The sequence below is a fragment of the Rana temporaria genome, chromosome 5 (genome assembly GCF_905171775.1).
Source record: "Rana temporaria chromosome 5, aRanTem1.1, whole genome shotgun sequence".
In the NCBI taxonomy this organism is placed as follows: Eukaryota; Metazoa; Chordata; class Amphibia; order Anura; family Ranidae; genus Rana; species Rana temporaria.
Window position 1 is genome coordinate 23,176,902 of NC_053493.1, and position 17,355 is coordinate 23,194,256.

Genomic DNA, 17,355 nt, shown 5'->3' on the forward strand with positions numbered 1-17,355 from the left:
CTGAACCAGGAGAAGGAAGGTTCCGATGATGAAGGATGGTATTATTCTTATGTACCAGAGACTACAGAAAGTCATGATCACGTTGTGCCTCAACAAAACTCTCAAAACGTACAGAAACCGCCATTAAGAATTTCTGCTCCAGAGTTCTATCCTACAACTACCACACCCAATCTTGAACAAGAACAAAATGATGGAACAGTAGTTGGCGACCAAGTTTGGGCTTCAGACATGGTGGAACTAGACACTGCAGAGTTACTCCCATTAAGTCAAGACTTGCCATGTGAGCCAAAATATGCTAATGGAGAATGATGTTGATGGAGAAGACTCAACTCCTGTAAGAAGATCTACCAGGCAAACTAAGTCTAAAGAGATCTTTACATATGATACACTAGGTCAGCCAACCTACAGACCAAGTCAGATTCACACCGTACAAACTCCTACAATGCTAGCTACTCCCATGACATACCAGGTAGTTAACATAGCTCCGTGGTGGCAGCAAGTACCTATTTGGGTTTCTTAAATCACTCAATAGAGTTCAGAGTACAATTCAGTGTAATGTCAGGAGCCATTAACTAAAGGAGGGGAGAGTGTGACGGGCTGGGGTATCACATGAAAGACAAAACAGGCACCCCAAAGCCTACATTCATTTATTTTTATTGTTATTTTTTGATATCCTGCTATTCTATAAAACAACCAGTAGATGGCAGAGAGGGTACCCGAACAGAGTCTATATAAGACCACATGCATCATGTGACTAAGTGAAACTAATTTTAGTCATAAAGAAGCATGGTCATATATTCTCTTGTTTGTGTATTTTTGTAGGTATGTACTTTAAACCATTCTCATTCTTACTAAACTGTACTAGAAAGATTCCTAAACATCTAGAGCAGTTGCAGGAGAAAGTTTTAGTAGATTTTGTGCAATAGTTTGGCTGTAATTAGACTTTCAAAGCAGCATGTGTTGAGAGCAGTGAAAATAGGGAAAAACCCTAGGACTATTGTACTGTTCGGAGCAACTGTTTATTGCAAGCACTAGACTGTTATATATGGGTATATTTCAACCTGATTTATGCAAAGTTATATATATTAGAAGCACATGTTAAAATTATATTATTAGCCACATGGAAAGGTTATACACTGCTTGTACATTTATGCAAGGTGCGCCATCTAGTGGTCAAAAGAGAGAATTGCTTCAGGATTTATATTTATAGAGCAATGCAGTGTAACTCTCATTATGACAAAGCTAAAGTGTGACATAGAGAAAAGATAAGTGTATAACACGAAATAAAAGGAAAATGTATGTTTATTAAAATATAATGGTATTCATTGTTGCAGCTATGTTTTAAAGGTATTTCAGTCCAATCTGTACTGTTGTTATGTTAACGATTATAAACATGTAACTATAAAAAACTGTATGTATTGTTATGTAAAAGTGGAAACTAATTTTAGTCATAAAGAAGCATGGTCATATATTCTCTTGTTCGTGTATTTTTGTAGTACCCGCCGAGATGATCACATCACATCAGTACGTCTACAATCATCGGTTCCCTTAATCTATATTTTGGGACCGGTAACATATACAAGTGAAATAAGATGGCGATTCCTACTTAGGATGCTATAGACTACAGTAGAATAGAAAATAATAGAACATAATTGAATAGAATAGAATATGAATAAAATCAAATAGAATAGAATAGAACAGAAAATAAAAGAATAGAATAGAGCAGAGCATAAAAGAGTACAATAGAATTGAATAGATTAGAATACAAAAAAAAGAATACAATACAGTAGAATAGAATCGAAAAATATAGAATAGAGCAGGGGTCTCCAAACTGCCGCCCGGGGGCCAGATGTGGCCGTTTGCTTCCCTTTCTCTTCCACTATTCCTTCCCTTGATATGAGGCACCTTCCTTCCATTGACACCAAAAATGGGGCACTATTCCTCCAACTGGCACCAATAATGCGGCACTATTCCTCCCACTACTAACAATTATGGGGCACTATTCCTCCCACTGATGCCAATGATGTGGAACTATTCCTCCCACTGACACCAATGATGCGCCACTATTCCTCCCACTGATAACAATTATGGGGCACTATTTCTCCCACTGGCACCATAATTGGAATTCTCACACTGACATCAAATATAGGGCACCATTCCCCCCACTGACTCCAAATTTGAGGCATTATTCCTCCAACTGACACCAATGATGTATTTTTTTCTTCTCCCGCTGATAACAGTCCGGCCCCCCTAATATTTGAAGTGCAGTAAACTGGCCCTTTGTTTTGAAAGTTTGGAGACTCCTGGAATAGGGTAATATGTAATAGAATAGAAAAGAATGAAAAAAATATAATAGAATGAATATAGCCATCTTCCAAAATTCAAAATTTTAATCGATTTGAAATTAACGAAGGTACAGAACAAATCTGAAGATACGTAAAAAATGTTGAAAACATATCATTCTAACATAACAAATATGATGATACAAAATATTAACAAATGAATCGAATATGAAACAAAGTTTTCCATTGTGTATATTTTGAATACCCTCCTTTAAAAACCACTTAAGGGGACCGCCTCCTGCACATATACGTCGGCAGAATGGCACGGCTGGGCACAATCACGTACAGGTACGTCCTATACTAGTACTCAGCCGTGGGTCGTGCGCGCACGCCCGCGGCGCGCTCCCGCAACCCGGTCCGAAGGTCCGGGACCGCGGGTCCCGCGGATCCGATCGCCGCTGGAGTGCGGTGATCGGTCCCCGGAGCGGAAGAACGGGGAGAGCCGTGTGTAAACACGGCTTTCCCGTTCTTCACTGTGGCGGCTGCATAGATTGTGTGATCCCTTTTATAGGGAGACACGATCGATGACGTCAGAGCTACAGCCACACCCCCCTACAGTTGTAAACACACACTAGGTGAAACAAAACTCCTTCAGCGCCCCTTGTGGTTAACTCCCAAACTGCAACTGTCATTTTCACAATAAAAAATGCAATTTAAATGCATTTTTTGCTGTGAAAATGACAACGGTCCCAAAAATGTGTCAAAATTGTCCGAAGTGTCCGCCATAATGTCGCAGTCACGAAAAAAACGCTGATCGCTGCCATAAGTAGTAAAAAAAAAAAAATTTATAAAAATTCAATAAAACTATCCCCTATTTTGTAAACGCTATACATTTTGCGCAAATCAACCGATAAACGCTTATTGCGATTTTTTTTTTTACCAAAAATATGTAGAAGAATACGTATCGGCCTAAACTGAGGAAAAAAAAATATTTTTTTTTAGATATTTTTGGGGGATATTTATTATAGCAAAAATATAGAATTTTTTTCAAAATTGTCGCTCTATTTTTGTTTATAGCGCAAAAAATTAAAACTGCACAGGTGATCAAATACCACCAAAAGAAATCTCTATTTGTGGGGAAAAAAGGACGCCAATTTTGTTTGGGAGCCACGTCGCACGACCGCGCAATTGTCTGTTAAAGCGACGCAGTGCCGAATTGTAAAAACCCCTTGGGTCATTTAGCAGCATATTGGTCCGGTCCTTAAGTGGTTAACCTCTTGGTGCTGGCCACATGTAAATATGTGGCCTCTCGGCAGGTGAGCCTTGGTGCCGAGCGGACGCATATGTGCAATATTTCAAAAACAGCTTTGCAGAGCATGTGCCCTGCATGCTCCTGGCACAGTTACCGGCGGCTAAAGGAAAGCTCCCGATCAGATTTCCAATCATGTGGCCGCAGTGACAGTCAATCACGGCAGTCACATGATAATAAACCCCGCCCCCGCTGCATTCTAAATCCCTTAAAGGGGCGTAAGGCGCCAGATCCACTGGGTAAAGCCCAGTCTACTCTTTTTTACCTGTCCAGGGGCCCGATTACCACTTTCCTACTGGGCACTTATACCCCCTTCCTGCCCAGGCCAATGTTCAGCTTTTAGTGCTGTTGCACTTTGAATGACAATTGCGCGGTCATGCTACACTATACCCATATGAAATGTTTTATCATTTTATTTCACACAAATAGAGCTTCCCTTTGGTGGTATTTAATCTCTAAAAAAAGAGATTGCAACACAGCGCCAAAGATTGTTAATGGAAAAAATTGAAAATAAGTCGATTGCTATTTAATCATCACTGGGTTTTTTATTTTTCAATAAAAATAAACGAAGAAGGCAAAAATGTAAAATAAAAATAAAAAATTGCACTGATGAGACGCACTGGTGGGCACTGATGAGGAGGCACTAATGAGGCTGCACTGATAGGTGGCACTGATGGGCACTGATAGGCGGCACTAATGGGCACTAATAGCCGGCACTGGTAGGTGACACTGATAGGTGACCTTGATGAGGAGGCACAGATGGGTACTGATTGGCAGCACTGATTGGCAGCACTGATGGTCCCAGGCAGCACTAGTGGGCACAGTCTGGCAGCATTGGTGGGACTGCACTGATAATGAGGACACCGATTATCGGTGCCCTGATTATCAGTGTACACCAGGGGCGGACTAACAACTCATGGGGCCCCCGGGCAATAATAGATTATGGGATCCCCGGGCAATAGGAGATTACGGGGCCCCCAGGCAATAGATTATGGGGCCACACAGTATACACACACACACATACAGTATACACACACAATATACACACAGAATACACATACACACACTGAAAAGATACTGGAGAGGAGGGGCAGCTATAATCTTGGGATTTTTTTAAAACACAGATTTTTACATACTGTCCCTGGTTTTATAGAGGCTGGCAACCCTGATGGGGCCCCCTAGCGGCATGGGGCCTTCGGGCCTTGCCCCAGTGGTCAGTCCGCCCCTGGTGTACACGTCCCTTTTAGAGAAGCTGGTTATCGGCTCTCTTCTCCTCTCCTCATGCTGTCAGCGTGAGGAAAGGAGTGCCAATAACCGGCTTCAGTTTAGATCCCTGATCAGCTGTGATTGTACACAGCTGATCACATGGTAAAGAGCCGCTAATTGGCATTTTACCTCAATCTGTGATCAGCAGTCTCCTCTGGAGACTACAATCACAGAGCGTTTCCCCCGTGCCACGTGGCGGACGCGATCATGACACGCCGTCATATGACGGCATCCCAGAACTAGCCGGCCGCTCTGTAGCTGTCATTCGGCTATAGCATGGTCAGCAAGTGGTTAACATGGGATGTCCTCCACTTTAAGCGGTGATATCTCAATGATGGGAGCAGCTACAGGCATCATTCAGATATCGCCGTCTTCAGCCGCCGATTCTCTGCACCATAAGAACGATCAAAGCGGCGGTTCCGCCGCTTGATCATTCTTATAGGCAGCGGGAGGGGACGCCCCCCCTCCCGCCGCCATCCGGTGCTTCTCCGGGCTCTCCCGTGCCATCGGGGGCCCGGAGAGCGAACCGGTCGGCGCTCATTGCAGAACCATAGAGATGACTGGTGACCAGACGGTCACAGTCATCTCTATTACTGTCGGAGGACCGGGCGCGACGTTATGACGTCACGCCCGGTACCCGGAAGTAAACAAAGCCGCAATCGCGGCTGTTGGCATGTGACCGGTGATTCTTTTTTCACCGATTTCATGCTTGTAAGCCTGGAGGAGTCTTATTGACCCCACATCTCTCCATAAAGAGGACCTGTCACACTGATTCCTATTACAAGGGATGTTTACATTCCTTGTAATAGGAATAAAAGTGATCAAAAATTGTATTTTATTTTTTAAAGTGTAAAAATAAAAAAAATTAAGTAAAAAAAAAAAATTTTAAATAAAAATTTCAAAACGCCCCTGTCCCCGTTATCTCGCGCGCAGAAGCGAACACGCATGCAGGTCCCGCCCACATATGTAAACACCGTTCAAATCCCACATGTGAGGTATTGTTGCGTGCGTTAGAGCGTGTTCAACAATTCTAGCACTAGACCTACTCTGAAACTCGAAAATAGTAACCTGTAAAAAATGTTAAAGCGTCACCTATGGAGATTTTTAAGTACCGAAGTTTGGCGCCGTTCCATGAATGTGCGCAATTTTAAAGTGTGACATGTTAGGTATCTATTTACTCGGCGTTACATAATCTTTCACATTATACAAAAAAATTGGGCTAACTTTACTGTTTTGTTATTTTTTTAATTCATGAAACCGTTTTTTTTTCCCAAAAAAAAGCGTTTGAAAAATTATTGCCCAAATATCGTGCGAGGAAAAAAAGTTGCAATGACCGCCATTTTATTCCCTAGGGTGTCTGCTAAAAAAAATATATAATGTTTGGGGGTTCTGATTAATTTTCTAGCAAACAAATTGTGATGTTTACATGAAGAAGAGAAGTGCCAAAATTAACCCTGTGGTTAAAGAACTGTAAGGAAATCTTTTATACAACCCATGTCCCATAATGTATACACAGCTAAACACAATATAGTCATATACCTGCTATCAATGATTCCTTTTTCTCAACCTCATTTGACTCCTCTCCAATCCAAATAAATATCTGAAAGAAAAAATAAAGATGAATTATGAGAATTAAAGGGGTTGTAAAGGTTTATTTATTTATTTATTTTTTAAATAACAAACATACCATACTTACCTCCACTGTTCAGTTAGTTTTGCACAGAGTAGCCTCGATCCTCGTCTTCTGGGGTCCCTCGGCGGCTGTCTCGGCTCCTCCCCGCAAGAGCTAACCCCCCTCTGGGAAGCTCTCTCCCAAGGGGTTAGCTTGCGGGCGCGCTACCGTGTGATACACTCGGCGGCCATAGCCGCCGAGTGTGTCACTTGGCCCCACCCCCGGCGCACCGTGTCATTGATTTGATTGACAGCAGCGGGAGCCAATGGCTGCGCTGCTATCAATCATCCAATGAAGAGCCCACAAGCGCAGGGGGAAAGCAATGCGGGATCGCGCCCATGGAGATTCGGGGTTCAGGGGCTCGGGAGAGTGCAAGGATGCATTAAGGTGAAAAAACATGAAGCTTTACAACCTCTTTAAGTATCTTGCATCTTTACTGAGTTTAGGAAAATCCTGCTTAGTGATCCTGAAAGGAAAAATTCCATCCTGGTCTTGTCTGTCCCAGAAGAATTCCTAAAAATACAGAATAGCAGACCATTTCAGCAATGTAGCTGTCTGGGGGCCAATACAAAACGTAAGCAGGGGGCCTGCAACATCTCATCAGTATTTAAAAATATACTCCTAAATTCTTCCCATTATATAACAGGCATGTGGGAACTTAAACCTCTTCTAGCTAACACATCTCAATGTTTCTGTTCATGAAATAAAGGTGGAAGTAGCAAATGTTCTTGAACCAGAAACAAGTTTGTCCTAGCAGGAGCTACAAGCCGAAAAATCATTGGTTCCAAACAGTGGCATCGCTAATGGGGAGCGGGGGGTGCAGACCGCACCTGGGTGACACCCTCAGAGTGGTGAAACCAGGGTTGCCAACCATTCGTAAAAAATATGGTTCCGGGACGACTTTGGAACTGCGCATGTGCAGTTCTAAATTAGTCAGGGCTTGGACATGCTTGGCTATTTTCGTTCAAGGCGGGCGCATGTGCAGTGAGTCAGTGACACCATGGCGCTGCCTGGCACCATGATTGAATGAATGGGAGCAAAGCAACATGACAGTGGGCACGACTCCCGACCCTCCATCCCACCACAAGGCCACTGTGAGTATCATGAACATGGAGTCCTGGAGACTAGACCCCTGCCTTGCACCATCCATTCACCCATGGCTGCTGGAGACTCCCACCACACCACTGTTAGAAGGAGTCCCAGAGACCGGACCCCCACATCTTCCATTCATGGCTGCTGGAGACTCCCACCACACCACTGTGAGAAGGAGTCCCAGAGACCGGACCCCCGCATCTTCCATTCATGGCTGCTGGAGACTCCCACCACACCACTGTGAGAAGGAGTCCCAGAGACCGGACCCCCGCATCTTCCATTCATGGCTGCTGGAGACTCCCTCCACACCACTGTGAGAAGAAGGAGTCCCAGAGACCGGACCCCCACATCTTCCATTCATGGCTGCTGGAGACTCCCACCACACCACTGTGAGAAGGAGGCCCAGAGACCGGACCCCCGCATCTTCCATTCATGGCTGCTGGAGACTCCCACCACACCACTGTGAGAAGGAGTCCCAGAGACCGGACCCCCGCATCTTCCATTCATGGCTGCTGGAGACTCCCTCCACACCACTGTGAGAAGAAGGAGTCCCAGAGACCGGACCCCCACATCTTCCATTCATGGCTGCTGGAGACTCCCACCACACCACTGTGAGAAGGAGTCCCAGAGACCGGACCCCCGCATCTTCCATTCATGGCTGCTGGGGACTCCCAAGCCACTGTGAGAAGAAGGAGTCCCAGAGACCGGACCCCTGCACCTTCCATTCATGGCTGCTGGAGACTCCCACCACACCACTGTAAGAAGAAGGAGTCCCAGAGACCGGACCCCTGCATCTTCCATTCATGGCTGCTGGAGACTCCCACCACACCACTGTGAGAAGAAGGAGTCCCAGAGACCGGACCCCCGCACCTTCCATTCATGGCTGCTGGAGACTCCCACCACACCACTGTGAGAAGAAGGAGTCCCAGAGACCGGACCCCTGCATCTTCCATTCATGGCTGGTGGAGACTCCCAAGCCACTGTGAGAAGAAGGAGTCCCAGAGACCGGACCCCTGCATCTTCCATTCATGGCTGCTGGAGACTCCCACCACACCACTGTGAGAAGAAGGAGTCCCAGAGACCGGACCCCCGCATATTCCATTCATAGCTGCTGGAGACTCCCACCACACCACTGTGAGAAGAAGGAGTCCCAGAGACCGGCCCCCCGCATCTTCCATTCATGGCTGCTGGAGACTCCCACCACACAACTGTGAGAAGAAGGAGTCCCAGAGACCGGACCCCCGCATCTTCCATTCATGGCTGCTGGAGACTCCCACCACACCACTGTAAGAAGAAGGAGTCCCAGAGACCGGACCCCTGCATCTTCCATTCATGGCTGCTGGAGACTCCCACCACACCACTGTGAGAAGAAGGAGTCCCAGAGACCGGACCCCTGCATCTTCCATTCATGGCTGCTGGAGACTCCCACCACACCACTGTGAGAAGGAGTCCCAGAGACCGGACCCCCGCATCTTCCATTCATGGCTGCTGGAGACTCCCAAGCCACTGTGAGTACGGCTATGGCTGCAATCTCTGACCATCTCTTGTATCCTCTTACAGTCTCCGACCAACTCAAGTATCATGTCCGTGGCAGGGGGGTGACACCATGTTTAGGGCACTGGGTGACACCAACCCTAGTGACGTAACTGTTATTTTTCCCAAGAAACTACTCTAATCCCTAATTCCTCTCTGCCCGTTCTGTCCACTCCATCTTCACCTACTCTGTTCACACTACCTGCTGTCCCACTATGTTCACCTTGTGCCCCACCCGGCCACTCTTTTCTTCTGCCTGCCCACTCTTGTATCCACTTTTACAGAAATAGGAAGGTGGGGTGTTTACCTCAACATTAATGAGTTTCCAAAACAGGTTTGGAGATGTTTAAAGAATATAGCTCTCCGGTGTAGAATTACCAACTACTATGTCCTCGAGCTAGAATCTTCAAGAAAAAGCCATGGGAGTGCCACAATGTTTCACAAGTCCAGAAACGTTAACTAGTAAGGTTCTCAGGTAAAGCCAACACATTTCAGGGGGTAGATGCTGTCCCCCTTCATCAGGGCTAAATACTTTAAGCCATGGGTGCTCAACCTGTGGCCTTCCAGTTGTTGCAAAACTACAATGCCCATCATACCTTTGCCTTTGGGAGTCATGCTTGTAACTGTCAGCAGCTTGCAATGCCTCATGGGACTTGTAGTTCCGCAACAGCTGGAGGGCCACAGGTTGAGCACCCATGCTTTAAGCCGAGGAAAGTGTGGAAAAACCAAAAGAAATCCTCAGCAAACAAGAGTAGCAAGAGCAAAAGCAGATGGTTGTGCAGCCATCGTTTCTAGACATGAGAAATTTTGCGGCTCTCCCATCTCCTCTACTTGAAGATGTTATCTACTTTGCGTCAGTAATAAAACAAGTACAATAATTGCATTAATTTTAAGCTATCATATGCCTTTAGATCAGGGTTCTCCAAACTTCCTACACAAAGGGCCAGTTTGCTATCCTTCAGACATTGGGGGGGGCGGACTATGGCCAGTGGGAGTAGAAAAGGTCCCAACATCAGTGGGAAAAATAATGCCCCATTGTTTATTTCAGTGAGAGTATTTGTGCCCCATTATTGGTGTAACTGGGAGGAATTGTGCCCCATCGTTGATGTCATTAAGAGAAATTGTGCCCCATCACTGATGTTATGGGGCCCCATTGTCGGTGTCATTGAAAGGAATTGTGCCCCATTGTCGGTGTCATCAGAGGGAATTATGCTCCATTGCTGGTATTAGTGGATGAAATAGTGCCAAGGGCCAGATAAAAGCAAGAAAAGGGCTGCATTAGGCCCCCGAGCTGCAGTTTAGAGAACACTGCTTTAGATAGACAGAAGAAGAGGTCTGATCTACCCTCTTTCAATCATGACAGCTACTCTACATTGGAAACCATGGACACGTTCAATTCAATCCTCCCACATTTAGATGCACCTCCAAGTTATGCCAAAGATAACACAGGACTAGGCCTGCAAAACCTGAATTTGCCCTTTTCACCTAGGCAACTCTATGCAGCATGTAGTGTTTGGATAGCAAAGAAGTCTAGCAGGCCATAATGCTCTTCTGTGCCCCTCCAGAAAAAACTCCATTGCTCTTATGCCGCGTACACACCATCACTTTATGTGATGAAAAAAAACGACGTTTTTAAAAACGTCACTTTAAATGACCGTGTGTGGGGGAAAACGTTGTTTTATGTCTTGTGAAAAACGACAAATTTTATGTGTCGTTTTTCAAAACGTTGTTTTTTACTTCACAGAAATTGACCGTGTGTAGCAAAAAACAACGTTTAAAACAACGTTTTTACACCTGCGCATGCCCAGAAGCTAGTTATGAAGCGAGCTTCAATGGAAAAACGGGGTGAACGTAACCTCGCTTTGCTAGAGCATTGTGAAAAACGATGGTGTGTAGGCAACTTCGTCTTTGAAAATTGAAGTTTCAAAAACGTTGTTTTTTACTTCACAGAAAATGTCGTTTTTTTTCATCACATAAAGTGATGGTGTGTATGCGGCATTAGTTTGAGAACATTTGGTATGCAGTAGAAGTGCATTAGTTTTCGTCCGAATGCATTTTCGTCCGAATTTCAGGGATTTTCGCATTCGTTTTACCAAATGATAATGAATGTACAAAGTCAGAAATCCGAAAAGATCTGACATAAAAAATGCTTTATTTACGTTTCGTTGCGACAACAGTTCGATATAGATAGGAGATTCGACATGACGGTGACAATAGTGGTCTATCGAACCTGCAGTTGAATGTGCCTAACCTAACTCTATTAGTCTGAGATTTTTCGACATAGAGAGAAAAGATTCGACATTATAGAGACATGAAGATTCAACATTATAGAGAAATGAAGATTCAACATTATAGAGACACGAAGATTCAACATTATAGAGACATGAAGATTCAACATAGAGAGACATAAAGATTCGACATAGAGAGAAAAGATTCGACATTATAGAGACATGAAGATTCAACATTATAGAGACATGAAGATTCAACATTATAGAGACATGAAGATTCAACATTATAGAGACATGAAGATTCAACATTATAGAGACATGAAGATTTAACATTATAGAGACATGAAGATTCGACATTATAGAGACATGAAGATTCCACATTATAGAGACATGAAGATTCGACATAGAGAGAAAAGATTCGACATAGAGAGAAAAGATTCGACATAGAGAGAAAAGATTCGACATTAAAGAGACACGAAGATTCAACATTATAGAGACATGAAGATTCGACATAGAGAGAAAAGATTCGACATAGAGAGAAAAGATTTGACATTATAGAGAGAAAAGATTGAAGTTGAACATTATAGAGACATTATAGAGACATGAAGATTCAACATTATAGAGACATGAAGATTCGACATTATAGAGACATGAAGATTCCACATTATAGAGACATGAAGATTCGACATAGAGAGAAAAGATTCGACATAGAGAGAAAAGATTCGACATAGAGAGAAAAGATTTGACATAGAGAAAAGATTCGACATTAAAGAGACACGAAGATTCAACATTATAGAGACATGAAGATTCGACATAGAGAGAAAAGATTCGACATAGAGAGAAAAGATTTGACATTATAGAGAGAAAAGATTCGACATTAAAGAGACATGAAGATTCAACATTTTAGAGACATGAAGATTCAACATTATAGAGACATGAAGATTCGACATAGAGAGAAAAGATTCGACATAGAGAGAAAAGATTCGGCATAGAGAGAAAAGATTCGACATTATAGAGACATGAAGATTCGACGAAGCAGCTAAAACCATACGATCGCCGCGAGTGGACATTTATAGTCAAATGCTCCGCCCATATGCTATAGAAGAATTCTAATGTTGGTTGACTAGTAATAATAATTTATAAATATAATTATTACTAGTCATACAACATTAGAATTCTACAATAGCTTGTGGGCGGAGCATTCAACCGGAAATGTACGATCGCGGCGTCGTACAGTTTAGCTGCTTCGTCGAATCTTCTTAGAACATTCGACAGACACCATAAGCCTTCAATGACAGATTCGACCTTAATTCATTCGGATTTTTGCACGAATGCATTTTTTAACATTACTAAATAAATAAAAACTAATTTCGGGAGTAACAAAATCATTTAATTTTTCGGACCGAAAACAAAATTCCGAAACAACATATTTCAGTGTGCACGTGTCTAGTATGCAGTAAGTCAACAACTGATCCGACAATATTTACCTGTTCCCAGGTATCCAGCATCATTGCATCATCTTCTGCCAGATCTTCCTGGGTAAATTCTCCAGGTACCTCTTCAACCTACATTAAATATATGTCACAAATGTTATTAAAACACTTCACCAGCAGCCAAATGTGGTATCAGCAGGTCACACAATATGGACATGTCAGATACAATGATTAAAAATGAACCATTTAGCTTCCTCAGAATTTCTAATATTTCACCACTTTTTTCAACATTAGTAGAATCTTGTTCGACATTTTTTTTTGTAAGTATGTTGTAAGATTGTTCATGAATTTTTTTTAATCATTAGTGGGGTCAAATTTACATTCATTTTTGACCAAAGTAATGAGAAAATTTGAAGGAGCCGGGTGGACTCAAAGTTGCTCTTAAGGCCCTGTACACACGAGGGGATCTCCGCTGGAAACGATCCACTGGACCGTTTCCAGCTGAGATTCCTCCTCCGGATTTGGATCCGATGGCTTGTACTCACCATCGGATCAAATTCCGTGCGGAATTCATCCGGTGTGACGTGTCGCGCTGTCGCCGCGATGATGACGCGGCGACGTGCGCGACGCTGGAAGGTAAGTACTTCCACGCATGCGTCGAATCATTGCGACGCATGCGAGGGAGGGGAGCGGACGGATTGATCCGGTGAGTCTGTACAGACCACCGGATCAATCCGCTGGACCTGATTCAAGCGGATAGATTTCTTAGCATGCTAAGAAATTTATATCCGCTTGAAATCGATCCGGCCGAGAAATCTCCGCGGATAAATATCTGCTAGGCCGTACAGACGACCGGATTTGTCCGCTGGAACTGATCCGCGGATCAATTCCAGCGGATAGATCCGGTCGTGTGTACGAGGCCTAAGCCGTTTTGGCCTTACTTATAGAATACTAAAATGCAGAAAGTCACAACATTTATAGATCCTAAGGTCCAATTCCAAACAAACTAAGGAGGCGGGATAACATTTAAAGTGGTTTTAAAGCTTTTTTTTTTAAATAACAAACATATTATGCTTACCTCCTCTGTGCAAGGGTTTTGCACAGAGTGGCCCCAATCCTCCTTTTCTGGGGTCCCGCTGATTGCGCTCCTGGCTCCTCCTCTTCTCGAGTGCCCCCGCGGAGAGCTGCCTTCCATGGGGGCACTCATACGGGCGTGCTCCCGAGACCTTGACAAAGACAGCAGGACTCGGCCCCGCCCACCGGCTCCCGTGTCACTGGATTTGTTTGACAGCAGTGGGAGCCAATCAATCTATCCAATGAGGGCCCGAGAGAGTGGCTGGAGCTGCTGGACTCATCCCCGTCGCTGGAACGATCAAGCTCAGGTAAGAAAAAAAGGGCGGGTGGGGGTGCTGCAGCACAAAAGGTTTTTCACCTTAATGCATAGAACATATTAAGGTGAAAAAACGTGAGACTGTATGCTCATAATTGTAACCTAGTGACGTTTGTTCTCTATTGGACACTGACAACCTACTCGATTCGCCTCGTTAGAAGAATAAGGCCTCGTACACACGATAGGTTAAATAGAGGACAACGGTCTGATGGACCGTTTTCATCGGTCAAAACAGATCGTGTGTGGACCCCATAGGTTATTTAACCATCGGTTAAAAAAAAGCCAACTTGCTTTAAATTTAACCGATGGATTCCTAACCGATAGGTCAAAACCGATCGTTAGTAGGCACGACCATCGGTTAAAAATCCATGCATGCTCAGAATCAAGTTGACGCATGCTTGGAAGCATTGAACTTCGTTTTTTTCAGCACATCGTTGTGTTTTACGTCACTGCGTTCTGACACAAACGTTTTTTTAACCGATGGTGTGTAGGCACGACGGACAATCAGTCAGCTTCATCGGTTAACCGATGAAAACGATTCATCAGACCGTTCTCATCGGATGGACTGATCGTGTGTACGCGGCTTCAGTCATTCGACCCTCTTACTGAAGATCACTCTACCTCTTACCCTCCCCCCCCTTTTTTTGTTCTCTTCTTCCTGTTATGATTTAGTAACAGTTTAGGTTGTTATGTAGAAGAATACGTATCGGCCTAAACCGAGGGAAATTATTATTATTTTTTTTTTAGATGGGATATTATTATAACAATTAATATAGCGCAAAAAATAAAAATCGCAGAGATGATCAAATACCACCAAAAGAAAGCTCTATTTGTGGGAAAAAAATGATAAAAATATCATTTGGGTACAGTGTTGTATGACCGTGTAATTGTCTTTCAAAATACGTCAGCACTGAAAGCTGAAAATTGGTCTGGGCACGAAGGGGGTTTAAGTGCTCAGTAATGAAGTGGTTAAATAAAGCGCAAAAAACAGCAAGCAAAAAAATAAAAATAAATCACTGCACTTATAGTAAGAGTAAGGCCACAATGTCCGAAACGCGTTTGTTGTATTTGATGGGTTTTCTACATGTAGCCAATAAAAAAAAATCTATATTTTGAAGTTCAGCAAGTTGATGGCTAATATTCCCTACTATGTTGACCCATCAACTTCTGGAGAACTAAAAGGTGAATGTTTTAACATACTGCATAGGTTTGTTTTGCAGGAAGGAAAGGTTTGCTATGTACCGTGTTTGCCTGAAAATAAGACCTAGTGTTTTTTTCCCAGGAGGGCTGCAATATAAGCCCTACCCCAAAAATAAGCCCTAGTTTAAAATGCTTGTAAAATCCTATAATCCACTTTATTACAGTAGAATATAATGTACAATGTGTGTGTTTCTTTAATATAATTGTGGGGAAGAGAGCTCCGGCTTGTCCCCAAAGCGCAGAATGGCACGAAAAAGATGTTATTTGGCACAATTATATTGCAGAAACACACACATTGTATATTATATAATACTGTAATGGTGGATTATGGGATTTTACAAACATTTTAACTCGGTTCACACTGGGCATTCATGTCAGGCAGGGAGAGAGAGAGGGGAGAGAAGACGACACATTACATGGTAAGACCTACCCCCAAAATAAGCCCTACTGTGTCTTTTGTTGCCAAAATTAATAAAAGACCCGGGATTATTTTCGGGGAAACACGGTAGTACTAGTAAGCAATAACAGCAGAACACAAACTGTTCCATGAACTTCTGTAGAACTTGTAAAGATATGGGCCTAGATTCACGTAGGGCGGCGTAAGTGTGGGCAGGCGTAGCGTATCGTATTTACGCTACGCCGCCGCAACTTAGAGAGGCAAGTGCTGTATTCACAAAGCACTTGCGTCCTAAGTTACGGCGGCGTAGCGTAAATGTGCCGGCGTAAGCGCGCCTAATTCAAATTGGGAAGAGGTGGGCGTGTTTTATGTAAATAAAGCATGACCCCACGTAAATGACGTTTTGAACGTACGGCGCATGCGCCGTCCGTGGACGTATACCAGTGCGCATGCGTCGGATAGAATGCCTAAAATACGTCGAACACTGCCTACGACGTGAACGTAACTTACGCACAGCCCTATTCGCGTATGACTTACGCAAACGACGTTCCGATGAGTCTGTACAGACCACCGAATCAATCCGCTGGACTGGATTCCATGCTAAGAAATTTTTATCCGCTGGAAATCCATCGGCCCGAAAAATATCCGCGGATAAATATCCGCTGGGTCATACACACCACAGGATCTATCCGCTGAAACCGATCCACGGATAAATTCCAGCGGATAGATCCTCTCGTGTGTACGGGGCCTAAGATACGACGGCGTAGGAGACTTACGCCGCTCGTATCTTAGCCAAATTTAAGCGTATCTGGTTTCCAGAATACGCTTAAAGATACAATGGCGCAGATTCTGACTTACGACGGCGTATCTACTGATACGCCAACATAAGTCTTTGAGAATCTGGCCCATGAGGTAACTTTCAGTTTAGGCCTAATATAAAGAATACACATATTAGAGAACACATGTTGACTTAACAACATTCTGGAAAAGCTGGAAACATATTGCATAGGGTTGTTATTCAGTAAGGACAGGTTTGTTATGTAGTAAACAATCATAGGAGAAGACATGAACATCCGTAGAATTTATAAAGATAAGAGGCCCCTTCCAGTTTAGACTTCGTAAAAGGAAAGTTGTCAAACCCATTTTCTTTTGTAGAATTTAAGAGGCGGTGGCGGTGCGTCCATAAAGGGTGCATGGTCCCCTCGCTCCTGCCACCTCTCTATCACCATAGATAGGTTAATGCAATGCATTAATCTATCTATGGCCGCCGCTGCCACCCCCCAATCAGGTGCCCAGCCCCATTTTGGGTACCGAGCACCTGAATTACTGCGGTGGGGTATTTTTTGGAAGCACCTGATTAGAGCCATAGGCTCTAATCAGGGGTCCAAAAAGGTGAACAGCGGGCACCATGCTGGGCGCTCGTTGTTCACTCAGCATTGTGTTAGGAAAGCAAATTAATATTTGCTTTCCTAACACTGAACCACCTCTCTGCCAATCAGGTGCTTTGGTCTGTTACCTCTCACCTGATTGGCTGAAACGACAGGCACTGTGAT

At 43.8% G+C, this 17,355-nt stretch overlaps 1 protein-coding gene and 1 long non-coding RNA gene across 2 annotated transcripts in view; one reads left to right on the forward strand and one right to left on the reverse strand.

Moving 5' to 3' along the window:
• LOC120939861 (adseverin-like) overlaps positions 1–17,355 on the reverse strand; it is a 109,019-nt gene that overhangs the window by 11,034 nt on the left and 80,630 nt on the right. The window contains exons 14-15 of the mRNA XM_040352264.1: positions 12,870–12,947; positions 6,397–6,457 (exon numbers count right to left, since the gene is read on the reverse strand). Of these exons, the coding sequence (XP_040208198.1) occupies positions 6,397–6,457; positions 12,870–12,947 (139 nt within the window). The remainder of the gene's footprint in view (positions 1–6,396; positions 6,458–12,869; positions 12,948–17,355) is intronic.
• Positions 1–17,355, forward strand: part of LOC120939862 — a 101,602-nt gene that overhangs the window by 10,605 nt on the left and 73,642 nt on the right. The window lies entirely within an intron of this gene.